The 23,404-nt window shown below is 36.9% G+C and overlaps 2 protein-coding genes and 1 pseudogene across 5 annotated transcripts; all 3 read right to left on the bottom strand.

Moving 5' to 3' along the window:
* Positions 1-665: 665 nt before the first annotated feature.
* On the bottom strand, positions 666-1,875 carry LOC110751041 (auxin-induced in root cultures protein 12 pseudogene; annotated as a pseudogene).
* Positions 1,876-9,067: 7,192 nt separating this feature from the next.
* LOC110751042 (cyclic nucleotide-gated ion channel 1-like) lies at positions 9,068-11,720 on the bottom strand. Its single transcript, XM_088255999.1, has 4 exons — positions 11,099-11,720; positions 9,847-10,336; positions 9,472-9,666; positions 9,068-9,388 (listed from the first exon to the last, which is right to left on the bottom strand). Exons 1-4 carry the CDS (start codon positions 11,134-11,136, stop codon positions 9,176-9,178), a joined length of 936 nt encoding a protein of 311 aa, XP_088112125.1. The 5' UTR covers positions 11,137-11,720; the 3' UTR covers positions 9,068-9,175.
* Positions 11,721-18,749: 7,029 nt separating this feature from the next.
* Positions 18,750-23,002, bottom strand: LOC110750955 (uncharacterized). 4 transcript variants are annotated; one of them, XM_088244815.1, is made up of 11 exons: positions 22,150-23,002; positions 21,977-22,033; positions 21,821-21,872; positions 21,659-21,732; positions 21,428-21,558; positions 21,200-21,323; positions 20,546-20,856; positions 19,713-20,441; positions 19,360-19,443; positions 19,107-19,174; positions 18,750-18,997 (listed from the first exon to the last, which is right to left on the bottom strand). In XM_088244815.1, the coding sequence occupies exons 1-11, from the start codon at positions 22,400-22,402 to the stop codon at positions 18,994-18,996; spliced, it is 1,887 nt and encodes a 628-aa protein (XP_088100941.1). In that variant the 5' UTR covers positions 22,403-23,002; the 3' UTR covers positions 18,750-18,993. The 4 variants fall into 4 exon arrangements, with proteins under 4 accessions (XP_088100941.1, XP_088100944.1, XP_088100943.1 ...); XM_088244817.1 differs by having other exon boundaries at positions 18,751-18,997; positions 19,360-19,440; XM_088244818.1 differs by lacking the exon at positions 22,150-23,002 and having other exon boundaries at positions 21,977-22,136.
* Positions 23,003-23,404: the final 402 nt, after the last annotated feature.

Here is a 23,404-nt window from a genome sequence, read left to right as displayed (position 1 = left end):
ACTAACCTGAGACTGAAGAGATACTGATAGAGGGAGAATTTGTACAGAAAGAAATGGAGTTTTTCAAGCGTGGAATGTAGGGTGCTTTCAATCTACTTTATAATACGTATGTGTGCAGTTTGTTTGGTTGAGTTATTGAGTAATCCTTTGGTACAGTATATCATAGGCCATCTGATTTCTTGAGCCAAGTCATCTATCATCTGTTACATTTTAACTCAGAGTCCTTGTTCTCATTGATTCGTTGTCATTGGTGATTCTGCTGCTTACTCCGTTTGCAGTTTTTCAAGGCACTTGACTAGTTGGTTCAACTAGTGATCTTGTGGTCACCTAAATACCAATTTTCCAAAATCAAAAAAGATTTTTATTGTTTTTTTTTTTTCCAAAAATGTGCCATCGGCGTATAAAAATAAGAACACATCCCACTAAATAAAAGGATTTAACTTAACAAACTCTATTAAGCAAGTAACCAAAATCAAAAAAGATTTTGTACTTACTAATTGTTTCATCTTCAACAATATAAAAGGGATGAGAACATGACCAAGCGAATCGGAGCTTGGTAACAAACTCTATTAAGCCTTTGAAACCAGAGAAGAAAAAAATTAGAAACTCTTGAATGAAGTATGCAGAATTTAAAATTTAATAATATTCATGTTACACAACTACAACACACTTAGCAATATATACATACATGAAATACAAATAATATACATATTACTTTATATCATAATTTCCCCCGAACCAGCCCCAATCCTATACAATAAACCTCATCGATCACATTACTATGAAGAAAAATAAAATTAGGAAGACCAAATCCAAAATTCCAAATTTAGAAAGCAATGAGAGCTGCAAGAACCAAAAACAAAACAGAGAACAAAACCACGTTTCCTCCACTCCCAATCCTCAAAGCCCCTCCTGCACTACCACCCCCACCACTACCACCACCACCTCCACCACCACCACCACCACCAAGGCCACTAGCGGGAAAGCACTCAAACATGTTAGTCTTCCTAATGGGAGGAGTGCCCGTACCGGGATAATGGCAGTTGCGACTATTTTTGGGATTATTAATCCTAGTGCCAGGATTATTGGGATTAATCCTAGTGCCCGTAATGGGCCTAGCTGCCAAGTACAGGGTCTGAAAGGACTTGAGGTTGGGGCCGACGATGTCATGTTTGTCGGGGAAACCAGAGGTTTGGTTGACCCCGGGGCCCACCTGCCAGACTTGGTTCACAGACTTCTCGTTTTTGGGAACCTTAACGGCGGCGAAGATCTTGAACGTTCCGTTAGAGAACTCGGAGCTGATGTCCCAGATATCAAAAGAGAGTTTTCCCGGTACCACAGAGGTGTATGAGCTGATGTTGAAGGTTTTGACGGTCGGGATCCCACTATCTGTGTTGTAGGCCAAGAGTATCTGTGCCCCAGCCATCTTGGTGGAGGTGGGGTTGATGCCCCATGCTACCCAGCCGTCAGATTGGGAGGGCATAGAGACGAAGGCGATGGACAGAGAGGAGTTGGAGGTATTGTAGGTCCAGTGGAGGTAGGAGCTGAGGAAGGGGAGGTCGGTGCAGCTGGAGTAGAGCTTGTTGTTATTGAATGCCTGTGAGGTGCAGGTGACTGCTTGTGCGGGTGAGACTAGCAGAGTCAGGAAGGAAGAGAACCATGAAACTGACACAAGAAGAAGAAGAGAGGAAGCCATTGGGGAGAGAGAGAGAGAGAGAGAGAGAGAGAGAGAGAGAGAGAGAGAGAATTTGGACAAACCGAAGAAAGGATAAATGTCTCTTTGGCAAAAACTGAAGAGAAGAGAAATGTCTGAATTCAATTATGGCCCAATGAAGTTGGAGTGTTGCCAAAAGAATTAGTGTAGCTATTTTCACTCTCTTTCTATTTTCTCACTCACTTTATTTTGTAAATAACTTCTAAGGACTTAGAAAAAAAAACATCTACTCATGTAAACCCACTTATTCAGTATATTGATAGTCGATATAACCCAAAATAAATATAAAAAAATGAAGAGAAGTTATTACTTTAGTTTTGAAATTTTGATTTTACAAGATTGATTATTTTCTTGTGTACCAGAATCTGTTTTGAAGGAAAGAAAGAGAAGCAAAAACAACTTGAAGCGAAGAAGTAAAACCCAGGAGGTCTCTTCTCCAGGATTAGCAGAGCAAACACAAAAAAATGCATCAGAAATACACTTTCTGGGGAGAAGGTATTTACTCCGAAATGGTCATTTCTTGCCCATTTAACTTGCATTCATGTTATAGTCTTGATTGGTTCTTAGTTTGAATTAAATCAAGGGTATTTTAGGAATAATAATGTGTGGAAATAACAGCATCGAAGAATTATTGTTTTTAGCTAAAAAATGAAATCATTTTGCTTCCACTATGCTTTCTGCTTGATTAATTTATCGATTGTACTTTTTATGATTGCCCTGGTTTGAGCTTTGAACAATGATAGATGTCTCCAATTGTTTTCTGGCTAATTAGAGATAAATATGTTCGTGGGAAACTAACATTTAGATATAATTCTCCAAAATTGACCCCACTCTCTCGCTCAAGTATCTCTCTTTCCAAAGAATTTGGACAGAACGAAATGGATTTTTTCAAGCGGGACAATAGACAAGTCTAGAAAACTTAAAGAAAGTATTTCATATTCTATGGCTCAATGAAAGTTGGAGTGTTGTTGCTTTGGCCAAAAGGATGAAATAATTCATATTCCATGACAAGTCCTAAAAGCAGATAGGACGTTGTTCTTATCTTTTCCCAGCTCATTTGCATTCATCTTTTCCGGTTGTTAAGAAAGGAAACAATAAGCGGAATATTATTTTTGGGGTAATTGACACATGTCGAATGTAGGGTGGTTTCAATCTACTTTATAATACGTATGCATGCACTATATGATATATCAATATCTTATTCATCTATATATTAATTATAAAACTCAAATTAATAAAATCATCTGAGAAATGTAACGATGTCTCTTAAAAATTTATGCTTATACGCAAGTAAATATGGTTGTTTTGAACAAGAAAAAAAACTAATCAGGTAGTTTTGACTAATTTACTGTAAATCTGTTCCATCTCCAATACAAGAAGACATCTTTGACGGTTGACATTGTGCGCTGAGCTTTTTCAGATCAGCTTTAAGGCCCCATGCCAAGCAGATCTTGTCAGAAGCAACGGACCCGAGCTTTTCATTGAGTTTGGTTGCCAATGGAAAGGTAAGAGCCGCCATGGTTTTGTTGAGAGGGTTAATACAATACAAGGGAACTGGGCTATATTGGCTCTTAATAAGATTATGATGAAGATGATTGTATAACAGGTCGAATCGAGTAAGCCATTCGTATTTCATTCCTGCCTCAATACCCATAATATTGAAACCGGAGATTTCCCCTTCTCGCATTCATTGGAGAAGGGATTCCTAACCTTAAAATAATACTCATAAAAATAATAATTTTTGAATGAGCAAAAAAATATAAAATAGAAATGATTGGATTAGAACAGCAAACAAAACGAAAGTTTTATTTTTTTATGAATTAATTATTTAATTCAAGATACAGTATAATTCCCAACACCATATCCATAAATCTCCCGAAACGCGTCTCCATACCTAATTTTATCCTTCATATCCGACCTAAAACATACCCTTACAACAACTATTGCCTAGAGGTCAAAAGACACTTTTTAAATACTTTTAGTAAGCAAATAAGGCTTTTTTGGTATTGTCATTATTCAAAGGTGTTACTGCAAAAATATTAGCCTCGTTTTTGTCAGAATGTGAAGGTAAAAAGTTCCACATTGGAAAGTTGAGAAACCTAGCAAGGGTTTATAAGGAGTTGGGCTACTCCCCCCATTGCCAATTGGTTTTGGGGTGGAATCTCAATTTCCTTCATGGTATCAGAGCGGGTTGCCCACGTGTGAAAGCCTAAAGGCCACACGTGCTCCATATCACCCAAAATGTGTTGTCCACGTGTTAGGCTTGAAAATTCACTACATGTGCGGGGGCGTGTGAGAATGTGAAGGTAAAAAGTCCCACATTGGAAAGTTGAGAAACTTAACAAGGGCTTATAAGGAGTTGGGCTACTCCCCCCATTGCTAATTGGTTTTGGGTGGAACCTCAACTTCCTTCAATTTTTGGGTCACAAGAGCATTACTTAACAAGAAACCTAGTGGCTTGTACAAAGCCAAAACAAGGAAACCATATAGAAAAAGGCCAAGGCTGAAGAAAAACACTTTAAAAAACTCAAAACAAGGCACAACTTCAAAATGATAATAAATTATTGCATGTTACAAGGTCCAAAAAACAAATTCAAAGCGGTGAGAAAAATGCTCCCTTCAAAGCACTCCACACCTCAACATTGGAAGGGAACGAACCAAGGATGACAAATAGTAAACAATCGAAAACAACAAAGCAACACAAACACAAACAAAATACCCACACAAGATAAGAAAAAAAGAAAAGTAGTTGGTTTATGGGATCCGGATCCTCTGCTCTGATTTTCTCTGCCATGATCTGCTATACTTTTGTTCTCCATACGCCACATCATTAAAATTTAATCTAACGGATTTAAAAGTTGACACATCATCTTAAAACAAAAACTCAATTTACTCCTAATTAAAAAAGAATAAAAAAACCCTAACACCCAACTAACTGTTAGTTAACGTCAAAAGCTCTTTTTTCCATTTTTTTTTCTCCTTCTTGCTTCAGGTTTTGTCCTCTTCTCCTTCTTGCTTCAGATTGTTACATGGACTCCCACGGTCCCACCAACTACAAGATCAAAACCACCAAATAAATTCATATAATGCTCCAGGCTGTCACCATTCAGCTGCTGTACATCCTCAAGGTCATACAAATTCCCTCTCTGGTTTGTTTGCTCCCACCAACTCCTCACAACACTTCTGTTCACTGCATATTTCTCTACCGACATGACATTCTTCAGAGGGATACCAAGCCAGTGAAGAGCTATTTCTGCCCCACCAATCCCAGAGAAAAGAGAGAGGAGGTTTATGCCATTAGGAAACATCTCTCTCAAAACTGACAGATGGTATGCCACGGTATCAACCTGGAATAAGTTAAACTTGTAATCAAAATGCATATAATATCTGACAAACAAAAAATTCTAACTTGAAACTCTACTAGGGAAACCATGCAAGAAGGAGAAGAGGACAAAACCTAAAGCAAGAAGGAGAAGAGGACAAAACCTGAAGCAAGAAGGAGAAAAAAAAAAAAAAAAAAAGAGGAGGACAGAACACGAAGAAGAAGAAGAAGAAAAAAAGAGCTTTGGACGTTAACTAACAGTTAGTTGGGTGTTAGGGTTTTTTTATTCTTTTTTAATTAGGAGTAAATTGAGTTTTTGTTTTAAGATGATGTATCAACTTTTAAATCCGTTAGATTAAATTTTAATGATGTGGCGTATGGAGAATAAAAGTATAGCAGATCATGGCAGAGAAAATCAGAGTAGAGGATCCGGATCCTGGTTTATGTGCTTATTACACTCTTTTTTTGGATGTCGTAGTTTTGGCTAATTTAATGTAAGTTTGTCCCATCCAGTTGGTCCCTTAGCCTTTGCACGGCGGCGGTGCTAGAATGCATGTATGGAAGAAGCTGCAAAATGCTCCAATTGAGAACGAGGAAGCTCTCTCTGAAAATGCCACCAAAATGGAGCGACAATTGACTTCAAGTGGTGGGCCCTAATTGAAAATGCTTCAACCTTTGTTTGGGACAAAAGAGTTGTAGTGGAGATAGGTAACTTAGAAAATGAGGAAAATTTGAATGCCCAATTTAGAAGTTCTTCTCCATAAAAATCACTTTTCTCAAGGCACTTGCACAAAGTTGTTCCACCCTTAGTAGTTGTGTAGGTCAATGCAGTGCCTCGTGTGATGAAAAACATCTTTCGAAGTGGTTCTCCCTCTCGAATGATATAAACATCCTCGCCATAAGTTACTGGCTTAAGATACTCGCATATTGCTTTTAAAACTTTATCATCTGTACTTTCAAGCAACGGCACCTACCAATCTCATATAATTTATTAATGTTGAACAAAATTTAATAGAAAGAATCAGAGCAAATTAATCCAACTACTTACTTTCTTTAGTGAAGCCAAGCTGAGACGGCACATATTATGCATTTGCTCTATTATGTCTGGATATACCGTTTCAATCTTCTGTTGCAATTTAAGCTGATCTGACACTTTTTTCGACCCCTGCATATAATTATTAATTTTATAGATACACAAGAATTAATACGGAAATTTATATGGAGGAGCTTCAAGTTTAAAGACATAAATTTAGTTTAGAATATCGCTTTGTCAAAAAAAAAAGGCTTAATTGCTACAGTACCCCTTGAAACATTGGTCAATTCTCACTTTACCCTCTGGAAGTTAAAGTGACCCACTTTGCCCCCTTGACCAAGGTTTGATGTTCCACAATGCCCCTACCGTCAATTTCATCCAAAAATCTGTTAAGTTTGATGACGTGGCAGGGGTGTTTTAGTAATTTTGTGCACCTAACTTTTTTATTCATAAATTTGAGTGGGTAATGTGGCAAAGTGGAGCCCACTTCCATCATGGATAAAAAAATTAATAAAAAAATAATTACTTTAAAAAATTAAAATACAAACATAAAATTTAAAACTTTAAAAAATTTATCTCTCTCTCTCTCTCTCTCTCTCTCATATCTTAAACTAACCTTCCAAGAACCAGAACCAAAACGAGAACCCCCAAGAACCATTTTCCCAAAATAGTTTACAAGATTGCAAGCTGAGAGAATATCAACAGCGGAGAGATTATCTTGTCAAAAGTCAACAGCATTAAGAAATACAAATGCATGTACTAAGAACAACTGTAGCAAACACATTTCAATATATACATGAATGTACCAAACAGGGGCTCCTTGCTATTTTTCTGGGAATAACAAAAATGTTGTTTCCAAAATAACTCTATTCTTCTAGATGGAGATAATTGGCAGCCCAACTCTCTCTCTCTCTCTCTCTCTCTCTCTCTCTCTTCGTTGTTTTGGGATGGGAGGCATGAAACTTGCAAGCTGATTAATGGGTATGGGGGTTGGGGTTCTGTGGGAGTGGGGTAGAAAGAAAAGAAGGAGGGTTGTTGTTTTGATTTTTGGGATGGATGGGTTGTTTTGATAGTTTTGATTTTTGTGCTCCAAGTTTAATAATATCGATTTCTTCACCCACTTGATGATTTGAACATGTTTAGTTTGTCATTTCAAATGTGTTTGGAGTGGTTTTGTTGTTATATGCCAGATAAATTGCAAAATTGCACTTTGAGTTCATATTTTGGTCATAATCAACTTAGCTACCTAAATTAATTTTGGATGTTTGTGAAGTTAATTTGATGATGCCAACATGTTTAGAATGTATAATATTATGTGTTGGAATAGGTTTGGGACAGAAATTCGACCTACATTTTGAATTGGGATGTTTAGAAGCTCAAAAAGTGAAAATAAACTTGTAAATTTGCTGCATAATTTCTGCAGATTTTCTGTCATAAAAGAGCTTCAGTGACGATCTTCAAAGATTTTCTCTGTCAGAAAAGGCTTGTTCATACTTTTAGCGACGGTTTCTGGGAATTTTTTCTGTCACTAACAGTCAGTTTTGCTTATTTTTCCAGATTTTTATCCTATGTATTGATCCAATTCCCTATATGATGTATTGTTCCATTCTTTGCTTCAGCCCATCAGTCCCCACTCGGTAATTCTTTTTGTTTCTCTACTTTAAGCTTCCAATTCCCTGCTTTATTTACGAATCATCTTTTCTACAAAAACTCACACAAGGGATGGATAGGTTCTGGGTTCTGCGCAGGGAGGGATGGGTTGCGGGTGGGGGGTGATGGCTTTCCAAGTTATGCACAGGGAGAAGGGTGGGTTGCGGGGAGCTTTGGGTTTCTGGTGCGTGGGGGGATTACAAGGACAGAGAAGGAAGGGGAGGATTTGGTGCGATTGGGGGAGAAGGGATGGGTTGGTTTTTTGTTTTTTTTTTTTGCCTTTCTAAAATCTATTTTATTTTCTATTTTATGCTTATATTTTAATTTTTTTAAGTAATTAAAAAACCTAGGTGCACAAAATTACTAAAATACCCCTGCCACGTCATCAAACTTAACGGACTTTTGGATGGAGTTAACGGTAGGGGTAATGTGGAACATCAAACCTTGGTCAAGGGGGCAAAGTGGGTCACTTTAACTTTCAGGGGGTAAAGTGAGAATTGACCAATGTTTCAAGGGGTACTGTAGCACTTAAGCCAAAAAAAAAAAACATCAGTTTTGTTTAAACACCAACCGGCACCCTTGAATTGAGATATACTAAAAATAGTGCCAAGCCACTTATAGAGATTACAATCGAAAAGATGATTTCGTCCTTAAAGAAACTGGTCTGGAGGTTTGAACCAAAAGAACTGCAAAAAGAAAATGAATATTTGATAAGTGTATATCTCAGGTTATAATGAAAATTCCTTATGCTACCTAGCTCAAATGTCATGTTTGATATATCTCTTCTAGCCTTCAAATTCATGTAGGATTTGACTATTTGGTTGGAGTAACTTTAACATTCATTTTTTGCCATTTCATGTCCACGTTGCAATTTGACATATCGATTTGAAATGATCTGAGATAAAGAAATTTCATTACACAAGGAAGAATTGATGGGTTTAAAACTTTGCATTAAATTATATATATATATATATATATATATATATATATATATATTATTGATTGGTAGTGTTAGAATATAAGAACCTTTTAAAAAAAAATCAGAAATATAAGATCTAACGTGTTTACTACCATGACATCCTTGTAAATTGTAATTATAGGATCAAAACATGATTTATTTATTTTTGGGGGATCATCATGACAGGATAAAAAGCCTCATAAATATACAAATCTCAAATTTCGCAGGCCCCACCAAATACATTGTAACATCTTCACTGGAAGATCTCTTGAGCTTGTCATATTAGATTGGAGAGCGGATAGATATATACCAAAATCGAAAGGTAAACTTGTTACATTTGCTGAAAGTTGTACAGCGCATGACTCGTGTAAACGCGAGACATTGAAATTGAACGTGTGATTTAGAGTGTTACTGCAATAGAAAGGATCAACATAATCCGAACATGCTCCTGCCAACAAACTATCATTATAGAATTTACCATCAAATTTACAAACACGCTTATACAGCGCATGACTCGTGTAAATGGGAGACATTGAACATCTTATTGTATTTTGGAGTGAAGCTACTGCAATAGAAACCATCAAAATAATCCCAACATGCTTCTACCAACAAACTATCATTATAAAATTTACCATCAAATTTACGACAATGCTCCTCCCAATAAGCTATCTTTTGGTCCACAGCAAAATAGTACCACAAGGCTCCGAATAGCTGAAGGACCAACAAGCAAATAGTCAATAATCAATAGTAACCAATATTAAATTCAAATATGGAAGATTAAGATTGAAACTTACATGAGCAGCAAGGATGAATGGAAGGAAGTCTAGAGCAGCTTTAAGAAATCTTTTTACTGCGGTCTCTATGTTAGCATGCTGATCGAGCCATCGGTAGAAGTTATAAGCCCGTAAAATATATTGGAATGCAATTAGATATAATAGCTGTTGGTACAGGCGAACAAGGTCTGTTTTAAGTCCAACGACTAAGAATGCCTGGACACATTTAAAGCCAACAGTTAAAATTTGATTACTGTGTAACCAATATTAAATAATTATTAACATATGAAGATAAATGTTTAACATATAAAGATTACTGTTTAATTATTAACCTAGAAAAGATAATATTTACAAGATAAGATGGCTGTAGCTTCTCTTAGGTACGAACTTATATACCTGTAGAATGGGAAGAGCAGCACAAATGCGAGGTACAATGCCTAGGAACCTAAGTGATTTCTGGCCATTCAACACCTTCCGAATTGTGGAATCAGGACCGCCAAAATACTTTGTCCAGGAGGCCCCAAATGGCTTGGCATTAACATTGTCGCGACGTCGCTTTATGAAAACCAAAATGTCCATTCCATAAAATTGATCGCCGGCTGATCGTAAGGCGAAAATTGTCCACAACAACGTTTCGTCCCAAGTGTAGCTCGTGCTGTGGTCGATGATGACGGGAACGTAGCAGCAAAAAGGATCAACGAACACAGCAAATGCAGATGCTACTGTAAATATGATTTCCCACTTTGGAAGGAATATTTTTGGCTGAGGATGATATGCGTTAATAACAACTTCCTCCAGTTTTGGACGTTTTGCTGCAACAGTACTTGGACTTCTGTGTCCTCCATCTTCCTTGAGCTTGGAAGATTCCCCCTCCTCATCTAGATTACTGAACAAGACACAACAAATTAACAAATATATAATCGCGTCCAAGAGAAAGAAAAATTAAGTATATATCGGTTATATATGCACTTCTAACATGTATATATAAGTGATGAATATGCAAGACCAGGGCGATATTATGTGTTAAGGCTTTTAATGGCTTCGTTCAAAGTTGAAAGCGAAGATTAAAATCCCTAAATCCTAAACCCGAAGATTCAGAAACATTAACAACAATTTAACTTCATTTCTAGAGAGGTACCTCTTCTTGCAGTTAAAGAGAATGAAAGAAAGAGAGAAAGATCAACAAGTTTTTTTTTCGTCTGATAAAAGAAAGAGTTAGCAGAGAAGGTGACGGGGAAGAGAAAGAGGAGAGAGAAATTTACCAACCCAAGAAAATAGAGAGAAGAGAAGGAAAAACATTTTAATTTATTTTTTATGTTAAAAATTCATGTCAAATTTAATCTCATCCATTGAAAGTGGAGTAATCTAATGGCCTAAAAATTGTGTCAAAACTTGTGTCAAAAACATAGTACTACGGTTATAATGAATGGTGAATTGGATTAAAGCCATTTACAATACGTGCGTGAAGATCCTGAAAAGTTGTTTAATTGGTCATGGTGGATTGGATTAAAGCCACCTAATAAAACATGTTTAAGCCACTGCAAATGCGAGACCCTATTGTTTCATAAAACATCTACTTAATGAAAAAGAAAAATCTTCTCAAAAAAAAGAAAAAGAAAAAGGTCTTAGAGTACATAAAGAAATTAACCTCAACTTAATTGACACTTGACCAACCGGATTGCTCATGTCTCAAGCTTTTTTATGACGCAAGATCCTCTCTGAAGAGTACGAATTATTCACAAACCCAAGTAGCTCGCTCTCGGTAAACCACAGTTAATTAGCTCCAAATAATATTCAGTACATACTGAAATTGGCACTTAGGTGACGATGGGTAAATTAAATGACACAAACACAACCACAACGGGCTTCACACACTTTAGACCTTGACCAATACTAGTCATGAACAATCACAATCAAAAGAACACACGGAGCATGCCACAAAGTACCTGCAACCCTAGAAGATTACTAGTGACAACCTAGGCACTCAGAAGGACCCGTCAATCTAGGCATCCCCTGTGCTAGCAACAACTATGGTGAAAGTGTGTGAAATCATCATTATCAAGTAAACAGCAAACAGCATATAAAGATGACTAGTCAACCACCAAGAACACAAACCCAGAAAAATTTACAGATATGCAAAACAGATTTTGTTCACCCAGAAACCCACCATTGGGAAAAACTGGAGGTCATCAACCGACCAGGCAATCCACTAAGTAGAAAAAGATTCTTACAAAGGAATACAAGCAAGCTCAAGCAAAACCTAGATCTATTTAGGAAGATGAGCTTTACCTCCTTTGTGCAATCTTCTTCTCCAACTTAGCAAAGCTTGAAGCTCAGTTCTTCATGGCAATGGCAGCTCCTTCTTCAACTCGTTCATCCCATGGCACTAGCTTGCAAGCTCCAACTTAGAACGAAACCAAACTTTGGATTCAAGGGAGAAAGACCAATTTCTTCAAGAAACCATACTCTTGAACAAATCAGTCATGAATCCGATCTAGATTTATATGTGAGAATGATTTAAATAGCTAGATGTAGATTCATATTTCAAAAGCAGTTTTTTCAAAAAGAAATCAATTAGAAAAAACTCATAGATGAAATAAATGGTTTTCTCTTGAGGAAGAAGAGAAAGTTTACTTTCCAAAACTTGCCTACAAAAGTGACGGCTACCAAATGAATAATTGGTTTCCTTTTACACCAAAATTCCTAGGTTAGAATCGTACAATGACAGCTGGGAATTTTGCAGAATAAGACAAAAACATATGGGTAGGATCCAGCTGGAACAGTGAGCTGGAATTCCTACTGAGGCAGAGGTTGACTAGTCATAATCTTCAGAAGTTGGAAAATGCAATGTAATGCAATGCAAAATTTACCTTTTGTCAAACCCATTGTTGTCCATCATAATGTAGCCAATTAAGCATACCTAGAGATGTAATTCTTAATCTAGACTAGAGCTTGAGAAAATACAATGATTGTCCTATTACAAAATTGTCAAGGGAAGCCAAAAGAAATATTCAAAATGCATACATTAACACATACTCCTGCGAATAGTAGCCAAATATGGAGAAGAGTGGAAGTTAGAGAATTATCAAATTAATATCCTGAGTATACAGTGACGAAGCCAGGATTTCATGTGTGTGAGGGCCTCTTATAAATTGTAAAGAATTAAAAATTCGAACTCACAATACATATGAAAAATAATATATATATATATATATATATATATATATATATATCACATATGTCAAGAATTATATTGCTTATTGGTTGCAATCATAATTGTCCTCGACAAAGGGATAGACAAATACATTCTAAGGAAGAAAAATTGCAAGAGATAGACAAAGAGTAGCGATTTAGCAAATATCTTTAAAGTTTTTCCCCCCGTTAAACCCAATAAAAAGAAAAAAATCCAAATTTCACAAACTAAAAAAAACCTTAGGTCCTTTCATGCATTCATATCATACATGAAAAAATGTTTTATGTAAAAATATTGACTAAGTATGAAAAATGGTTTTTCGGAATAATTATTTTCTCAATATAATTTTTGGCGGCTTTTATTCCTTACACATCAAATAAGAAAACTGGATTTTATGGGATTTTAGTATGAATTATATATTGACTTAATGAGCCATCATTTTTAGCCTAAATCGTATTTTGCACTAAAACTGATTTTTCATATTTTGATTTGGTGGGAATTTGATTTTCTACTATTTTTATTTGAATCCAAATGGGGGGTACTTCCTTATTTACATTGTAAACTTAAGTAAATGGAGTAATATAAAAATAAATGAAAGTAAAAGGACAAAGATATTTACTTAAATGTTGAAAATGGAAATAAGGTAATCTGTACATATGGAGTGCACCACTACCAGTTGAGCAAATGGGCAATTTGAAACACCTCCTTGTGCCTTAATAGCTCCGTCACAGCACATGTGGGTACATATCAAAACGTAAAGTATTTGAAATAATATACATATAGAAATACATAACAATATATTACTTTCAAAATATAAAACAATTGAGTGGGTGCCCGAGACCACACTGGTCCCAGTGTGGCTCCGCCCCTGTGAGTATATATATATATATCTCATTCCGATGTCCGTACGTTATTACCGTGCGGATGCTAATGTAAATACGTAGAAAAACATAGAAAGATAGTAGAAAATATATGATGTGTGGTTGTGGGCGTGGGGGTATGGGGCGTGGTCATGGGTGTGGCTGTCGTTTCTAGTAGAATTTTGGCGTGGTTGCTGTCGTTTTGGGCGTCAGTGTATTGGATGGGGACAACTGTATGTGATTGAGCTTAAATGAAAATAAGATAATTTAGAAAAAAAAGTGTTCCGGGAGTTTGAGAAAGAAACTATCCTTTCAATCAGGAATTAAAGAGAGCAAAAACTAACCTTACGGCTGTTGAATCATGATTGGAGACCCCCATAACTCAAGCTTATTGATGAGCAGCAGTTGGGAGCTTGTTATATGACCCCTGCGAATAGTCAAATATGTGTGTGGAAAGCTAATAACCTGAGACTACAGAGATGATTCATATAAAAGATGGAGAGAGAGTTTAAAGAAGTGCATTGAAACTTATACCAGTGCTTGCAGTATACACCTGATCAAATTAGCTTAATTTATACGGGTACAGGGTGGAGCAGAGAGAAAAAGAGAGGAACAATTTGGACGGAGAGGAAAATTTGTCTTTTGGCACCAAAAAAAATAGAGAGAAGATAAATGTCTGAATTCCATTTCAAGTATATATGGCCCAATAAGATGAAATAATTTTGATTCCACTAGGCTTTCTGCTTAATTATTTGAGTCTTTGTGCTAGAGACCTGGGGAGCTTATATAATGAGGAGACTATGTGAGGAGGTTATTTGAGGAGGCCCATCTCACCATCAAAAGGGGTGTGGACCCCCCAATGCACCCCCCCAATGTCATTTGTTTTTAGTTGTTGATGGTGAGATTTCACTTCCTCAAATAACCTCCTCACTTAACCTCCTCATTCTAGCCTTTCCGAGAGACCTGACCTACTGTTGGAAACGGGCCCCCTTCGCTTAGGGATTGTATTTTGAATGATTGCCGGGTTTGAACAGTGATTAATGTCTCTAATTGTTTTATGTCATCTTAAAAGACAGTTCCACAAAATAATGTTAGACTCCTGCAAATAGTCAAATATTGTGTTTGTGGAAAACTAAAAGTTAGATATAATTATCAAATTTTAATCTAGTCCTAGTGAGAATCCTTGCTAACCTCTGTGTGTGGGTGTGAGAGAGAGAGAGAGAGAGAGAGAGAGAGAGAGAGAGAGAGAGAGAGAGAGAGAGATGGAATTTTTCAATTATATATGTGACAAATGAAAATAGACAAGTCTGATTTCTGGTTGGCAGTCGAAAAATTAAAGAGAAAGTATTTCATATTCTATGGCACAAAAAAGGTTGGTGTTCTAGTCTTTGGGAAAAAGATGAAAAAGTTCAGCTTTATTAAGGCAGAGCAACTCTCTCTCTTAAAAGCAGAGAGCACGTTGCTCTTATCTTTTCCCAGCTCATTGCATTCATCTTCTCTGATTTTTTTAAAAAAGAGTAACAATAAGCAGGTAGGAGGCGACCTGTAAGTCTTTCCTTGCGAAAGATTTTTTTAGTGTATTCGACACATGTGAAATTTATGTGGGGTGTTTTCAATCCACTTTATAATACATATACATATATCTTTCTTTTTTTGGTCAAGACGTATACATATATCAGTACCTATAGAGGACACTACTTGTACTTCCTCCAGTTTTGGTCGTTTTCCTGCAACACTACTTGTACTTCTGTGTCCTCGATCTTCCTTGAGCCTGGAAGATTCCCCCTCCTCTAAAATAATATTCCCATCTAGATTACTGAACAAGACACAACAAATTAACAAATATATATATATCGCGTCCAAGAAAAATGACTCGTACTAGATGAGAATGTATATTACAAGATGAGAATGTATATTATGAAGACACGTACTAGTAGAATAATGACTCAACTATATCTTTCATTAATGTCCCAACAGCTTGCAAGTTTAAAAGATGACTTGCACAATTGACTTGCACGTCAAACTCAAAGCAGAGGAAAACTATCACCTTCAATTAGTAAATATTTCTCTCTATGACCCACATCAATAACTCTACACCAAGAATTATAATGTTTTAAAACACATTCTAAGACAATAATAATACACACACACACATATATATATATATATATATATATATATATATATATATATATATTAAAACAAAGCCTCTTATTCAATTCAACATATATAAAAATATAAAAATAATTAATAAAATAAAATGCTTATAATTACTGGAATAGTACTATAAACGTAAAACAATATATATATATATATATATATATATATATATATATATATATATATCCAAGATAATTACTTATATATAATAATGTTTATTCCTCTTTAATAAATATTTTAAAAAAAAAAATTTTAATACGGACTCTCACATAGCACAAGGCATTGCTGCTACTTCTGGGAGGTTGTGTCTGCAACGCTAACATGAAAAAGAAGTTGGAGCGTCTTGAAACTTCTTGGCATGAGTTTTTATTTTTTTTTAGGGTTTGGGGTGTTTTGGAATTATGATAAAGTGGTAAGGGTATTTTTGGAAGTTACTAAGAGAAAACAGGAATGGGAATCGTATCGACTACTCCCCCCTAGTTGATTTGATACCTAATTTTGAGGGGATGTGATTACGAATTTTGAGGTGGGGCCCACTTATTTTTTCATTCATAATTGCAAGTAAACGCAGGGGAAGTTAGGAATGGAAATCATTCCCTTTTTTCCCATACCCATTACTAATACGTAAACATGCCCTGAGAGTAGAAAAGAAAGTGAGGAATCTGAGAGTTAGAGAGTTCTATCTGACAGAAAATATTCTATCAGTGTAAAATCAAAATAAAAAATATAATTTCACCCCCAATATTCAGTGGTACTTTCATACTCCAACTATTTTTATAACATGAGGATATTAATTGGGGCTTATAGGTCCTCTTTTGCCCAAGTTTTTTTCTTGTAATATAATAATTTAAGTTGTTAAGTTACAAAGTCATCTCTCAACTCAACCAACTAAAATAACCGAGCGCCCAATGCGCTCATCTGTGTGATCCTGCCACATGCAATGATCAATGGTCATTTCTAAAGCATATTGTATTTTGTAACAAAAATATAAGGGTTTATTTTGATTTAGTAGCCTGAACTCTTACTTTTAAGGCATGTTTGTCCATGTACTATCAATTTTAGCAATCTGATTCCGGTTTTAACTTTGACATCAAAATTTCTGTTAATTGCTTGCATGGCAGGCATGGGTCTGTCTGCCGCGCAAATCTCACGGCCTGGAGTTCCGGGCCGAGGGGATGTGCGTTAACACGGGATTTCCTGCTTTTGGGTGCGGTGCGGTTGTGCGCGGGCGTGCCAGCACGGTTTACCGTGCGTTGATGTTTCGATGAGTGTTGGATGGATGAGTGTTGCGCCTGTTTGATCTGTCTTCCTGGTCAAACGATTGTAGCCGAGAGAGGAACTGGTCTCGGCTGTTAGGTTCACGGCCTGAACTACAAGGCCGTCGAGTGATGGTGTTGGTGGTGGATTTTGGGCGGTGCTCCGGCGCGCTGCTCAGGGAGCGACGGTCGTGTGATACATGGGGTGAATGAACGAACAAACAAAGATGGTGCTCCGGCGCCTTGAAAATCAAGGGTCGTATGATATATTGATGAATGGATTCTGCTTACAACCTAACACTACTCCTAGGAAAGCAAGTAAAGATATTGAAAGTGCATTACAGGAAAAAATAAGTTGCTCCGTGGGAGGCTTGTTTTGGTGTTTGAACCCTTTGAATGTAGCTCGAGTCTTGTATTTATAGGAAGAATCCCTGGATGAGTAATCGAGGCTGAATTTACGCATAGTGGAGTCTGATTAGCGCAAGTGGGCAGTCCAATCGACATTTGGGATCGTGAAGTATGGTGGTAAGACTCCAGAAATCCCGGTGAATCTCGGCCGCCGCTCTCGATCGTGGGTTCTGAACCTCTGGCCGTGGAGACGCATTTATGGCCTGGATAGCTGGTGAACCAACATCTCAAGCTGTCAGAATTCTTGTGAGAATGTCCACGTCTAATCACTCTAATCTTCATCACCAAATCCTGACTTCAGTCACTTCCCACCTTCCCTCATGCATTAAATGCTACTTTGTGGCCAATGGGTTTTGCTGCATTAAACAGGCACTACTTCATTAAATGAAGCCTGGGACCCTGCTGTCACGTGATGATTTGCCTTTAATGCCTTGGCCGCAAATTTGTTCGGCCTCGGCCTCGGCCTATGCTTGAGGCCGAGATGATCATGCCTTAGCATTTCCTTCTTTTATTTTTAAGAAAGCGAAATACCCTGGCGAAACGCTGTGTTTCAGCCTCTGCAAACAAGTGCCAGGGCCGAGAGAAAGGGCTCCTTCGGTCAGCTCATGGCCGAGATTTATCAGGCACAAACAGGGTCTCACCTATTCGCTTATTTCGACATCAGTTGCAAAGTATTTTCGAGTATCTGATGTCTTCTCGCCATGAAGAACACATTACACGCATTAATACTAAACCATTTTTTTAATAAAATACCCTTCAATTGAGATTGAAATAAGTAAATAGGTGAGATCTAGGCTTATCACACAAGCAATTAACGTAAATTTTGACGATGAAGTTAACGCCGGAACCAAATTGCACAAAATTGAAAAGCTTAGGGTATGTAATCATTAAAATTGGACTACTACGAACTGGACGAGCCCCCTGCTTGGATCACTCCAGCTGTACTTGATGACTTGTTAGGTGTCTGTAAGATGCGTCTAGTTTCTATTTTGTAATTGCTTCTGCTTTGGGGGCTTGTCCCCACCCAGCTTACCAAAAAAATTGAGAGTGCAAGAGCAAACATGTCTTAAAGGTAAGAGTTCAGGGTACTAAATTGAAATTAACCCAAAATATAACAAGGTTTTATGTTTGATGTTGAAACGGTCTAAAGAAGATTTTATAGACTCAAAGCTGGGAAGATTATTAGTAAATTTATTGACACATTTGCCCCAAATCATGGATCTCTATTTAGATATGACTGAGCCGGGCCTGCATTACAATGAAATTAACTTTTATTGTGACGTGAAGATTCTTTTAATGTCTTTAGCAGCTTCTTTTTGCTTTTTTTTTTTTTTTTATGCCAAGTGATTATTGTTGTTTGGATGTTGTTCAAGTGAGATATTATATTAGTCTTGTTTATTGTAATTATTTATTCAAATGTCAATTTCGGCATTCAAAACTATTTAAATCGTTCCAACAAAAAAAAAAAAAAAAAAAACTATTTAAATCGCATGGAAAGAGGTTATCAAATGAAGAGTTAGAGGAGAGGCAAAATCGGACACACAGCCGCAAGTGTAGGGACAATTGCCCTAAACTTTTCATATCAAAATAAATAAATAAATGGTGGTTCCAAAATCTTCTCACCCCACCCCTTGGGATGATAACCAAAGTGCATCTGCCGGTTATTTCATCTGCAATTACGTAAAATGGCCATTCAAGTCAGCATATACACCCCCACCCCTTGGAGAAACTTCACCTGCTGATCTTTTTATATTTTTATATAAAAAACAATATACTTACCTGTTTTTTCTTTGTCTTGTCAGGAGAACTAGTGTGCCAAAGCCAATCATGATTGCAACTTTTATTGCCTGATAAGAGAAATGGGAGGATTAAAATGAAGAAATTATATATCAGCACTACTTCCCTAACACTTTGCACTCTGTTTCTTTGTTACTTGTAGTCTTACTCTGTCTTAAATCTTAGCCTTGAGGAGAAGAAGTCACATAAGAACTACAAATCATTTCACTAAAGAATTTAGGAGAGGAATTTTAACCTGTCCAACTTTGCCACCAGAAGTTTCAGCTTCCTCTGGATGATCAACCTTTGATTTTCTTGGTCTGTGATTCTTCACATTCTGCTAAAAAAGATGGCATGAACATTATGATCAGACTGTTAGAATACTAGTTCAATGGTCCACCACACCATGTTCGATACAACGAAAATCGCGTCATTTGAAGTTTTAACGCCGTTCAGAATATCATTCTCATGTCAATTATAATCTTTTCCTTCACCATGAAGTGCCGAAAGTTTTAATTGAGATACAGTTAAATCAAATATATCAAATCAAAATGCTTCAACAATGATGACTAATGAGTAACCAGAAAGTCAGCTGGCAAATTCATGTACCTCTTCTGAATTTTCTGGTAGAGAAACATTCATCCTTCCTTGCTGGATGTTTGGCTTCTCTCTGCAACCTCCTAGTAAATCCATTAATTTTTTACCACTAGTTGTTATGCAGACACGTATTGCTTCATCTGGGAATATCCAGGCACCAGAGCTCTCAAAGGGAATTTGCCTATCTTCACAGTTTACTACTGATGTACACACATTGGCACTAGTTGAAGCTTCTTGAATGTCGATGATTTGAGAAATATTTCGGGAAGAAATTTCTAGTCGACTCTCCTCTATAACAGGAATACCACCAGAATTTCGCCTTCCATGGCCCGTATTAATTGGTTGGTGCCTATGCTTACTAAGAATCTTCTCTGAAACTTGAACTGTTTCACATCTTGATGTTGTAATGAAATCTTTGTGGAAGTTCTTTTTCTTTATGCCAACTTCTTGATGTACATGCAATAGTTTGACTTTATTTTTTATCACAGTGGGATGTGATGATTTAGTCCCATCTGAAGCTCCAAGTAAATTAATTTGCTCACCACTTTTATCACCAGATGTTGGGTCAAGTAGCAAGTCCCCTGAAGAAAAAGACTTCACAACCTCTTCTAATATTGACTTTGCAGTTTCTGTATCCACCGTATTGTCTTCTTTTAAATTATGGATTTTCAGGGGAGCTCCTGCTTTAATACTGTTCGATTGAACTTCATTTGGTGGCGGTTTGATGCAAGGCCTCATATCCTGTGCGTGAAGGAAACAGTATGCATCAAACTCGTGGAAAAAACAAGTTATATCCACTTGCAATGACATATCGATATCTGTTTCAAAGCAACATGCAGACATACCTCAGCTGAACCACTTTCGAAGGCACTTATCATTTTCTTTACATTGCTAGGAGTTTTCTGGATTGGACCCTGCTTCTCGAGGTTATGAGGCTTATCTTCCTGAAGATTAGGAAGGCTTATTGCGTGAACCATTGATTGTGAGCTTCTTAATAGTTTTGAAGATTCACTAGCATATTTGGCCTTGGCTGGAACATTAGCAGGAAGTGGCTGTGCCTCAGTCTCCTCAACTAAATTCCCTTGACATGATTCAGTCAGAGGGAGGTCAACCCACTGATGCAGAGTAATGCCTGATGAAGTCTCCTCATTTCTATCTGCATCACTCTAAAACACGTTAAATGATCGTTAAAAGAACTCGTGAACGTACTTTTCAAGCTTCTTTTTACTTAAAGTGGAAACATTCCATTCTCCAAATTGAGTTAATTTTACTTCTGATCATGATGAGTACTTCCAATCCCAATTACTATCTTTTCAATGCTTATGGCTTCTATCCAAAGAGTCATTCAAGAAAGGTAAATCTAATACCATACTGAAACTAAGGACTTGTCAGACTATTTGACTGTTCTTGTTATGTTACTTTTTTCTGCCTGAAGATTCTAATTTTCTGTCCCCAAAAAAAAAAATTCTAATTTTCTTGTTGGGTTATCAAGATCGAACCTGAGATCTCATTGGGAAGGCACAAAGATGATGCAAGATTTGTCCCAGCACCAGGAGTAATTTGCACACTACTGGGATTGCTATAGATGAACTCCCCAAGTTTCTTTTTTAGTGCAGATTCTCTCTGCAAGCAAGTTCAGATGATGTAGTAAATGCCAACAACAATAACAATTTTGAGTACAAACTGAAATTTATCATTAAAAATAAATCAGAACCACAAAAGAGTACCATCGAACGGATTCGGATGCGCTCTTCTTCGTTGAGTACAAACTGTAACTTCATATGCAACAACCCACCTCCTTTGAGTGGAAAGAACGCGTCCCAAAGACCCTTCTCGACTATGGACTTGGTCTCAACACCTGATCCACACATGATCATACATATATTCATCTGCCTCAGTTTTAGAATTGATAAAAGGGTTCATCTAGCTATATATAAGGGATTGTTTGACAGATAAACCTGCGTCTAATATCTCATTTCCCTCGGCATCTTGAAGAAGAACAACCAAATTGTCACGAAGGGTCGTCAATGGGCTGTTCATAAACACAACATGGATTAATTAGATATTCAACCAATAACAATAGCATTCAGGACTAAAATAAGTTTTGCTGTTATTATTACAAGGTGAAGTCTCCCTTGTCCCAAGTTTGACACTCTCTTTTCCCCATGGAAACTGCAAGTGCATATGTATACAGTGAGAACTTTGTTAAATTGTTGAAGTTTTTAGATAGACATTTAAAGAAGGCAACTGAATTCAGAGGAGAAATAATTGCTCACCCTTTATGGATATTGAGGAAGAAGATGATGAAGATGGAAGGTCCATGAATTCAAGAACTGAAGTGGAATTCAATATTCATATGAAAGAAAAAAGTTAATATTTATGTTAGACATAACATAACTGCCATGCCCATGTTTGAATTACAGTTGAAAACTTAGCTGTTAGTTGGTACCTGAAACTAGGATGGTTCCTGGCATTGTAGAGATAAAGATTCGTAATGGGAGGTTAACTGTGCAAGACCAGGGCCAGTATGGAAAATTCTTTTTTTTTTTTCTTTTTTTTTTTTCAATTAGCTTTGAAATTTGGATGAATGGTTCAAGCCTCGAAGAGGGCAGATGGGATTGGATGGGAAGTGTGGATATCGTTAGTGGAGGGAGTTGGAGGACACAACAATGGTGGAGCCCTTTATTAATTGTTAACCACATCAAAGTCTCAAACTCAAAGCCCTCAAAAGGCAAATGACAAAATCTTTATTTCTTTCATTCTCTCTCTCTTGTTGTTTGCTTAATTTTTGTCCTTGGGTGCCTTAGAACTGGTCGGGCTCCCAAAGGAGGCTTAATGATCTTCATTAGTAGTAATCTTAATGAATTTTTCTCCATTAATTCCACACTAACTATTTGGGAAGAAATAAATAATCTAATATTTTGCAACAAATTCCCAATGTAAGAAGATACAGATAATTCTCATGGACAAGGGGTCCTTATATCACGCAAAAATTGGCATGTAATCTGCTGCAAACATGTTACTCAAGCCAAAACTATCCATCTCCCAACATAACAAGACCTAAGTGCTATGTTCTATACTTCGAAACAAAATTTCTCTGTATAAGCGTCTGTCAGTAAAGAGAAGCACCAATTAAAAGCTTGGTGCGGATTTTGCACGGATAAAGCTTTAAGATTGTCTTTTCATCATTTCGATTATTCTCTTCAGGATCCTTGACTTTGAATTCATTTTCCCTTCTAACGTCTACTTGAAATGTTACTGTTGCCGGTCTCCAGGGATAGGCAGGCTGCTGCACCTTCACATATCCCATGTCTCAGAAGTTGTACTTGTAGTAGTTGTTGCAGGAGGAGAGGGCACTTCAACTACAGCTTTGTGATTTTTAGCGCCTGTTTCTGCAGATTTCCTATTTACTATGCCAATATCTCTCTTCCGAGCCCCAATAAACATGTAAGCTGCAAGAGGTCAGATGGAAGTCAGTAAAATCCTGTATTTCCTGTCGACGAAGTTAGAGTCATAGTATCGATTCGAAACCACCACAACTCCACAAAGAATGAAACTGAAGTTAACTTTTGAGTTTGACTATGATTTTTGTTATTCATACTGTGACAAATTATCAATCAAGGAAAAGAAAGGGTAAAACTAAGTACTGAGGAGATGAATTCATCAATAGAACCTTAGAGATCAAGAGTTTAACCCCAATTACT

The sequence above is a fragment of the Prunus avium genome, chromosome 7, assembly GCF_965620075.1.
Source record: "Prunus avium chromosome 7, drPruAviu1.hap1.1, whole genome shotgun sequence".
In the NCBI taxonomy this organism is placed as follows: Eukaryota; Viridiplantae; Streptophyta; class Magnoliopsida; order Rosales; family Rosaceae; genus Prunus; species Prunus avium.
The sequence above is the reverse complement of the archived record's forward strand: the minus strand, read 5'-3'. Positions and strand labels throughout refer to the sequence as shown.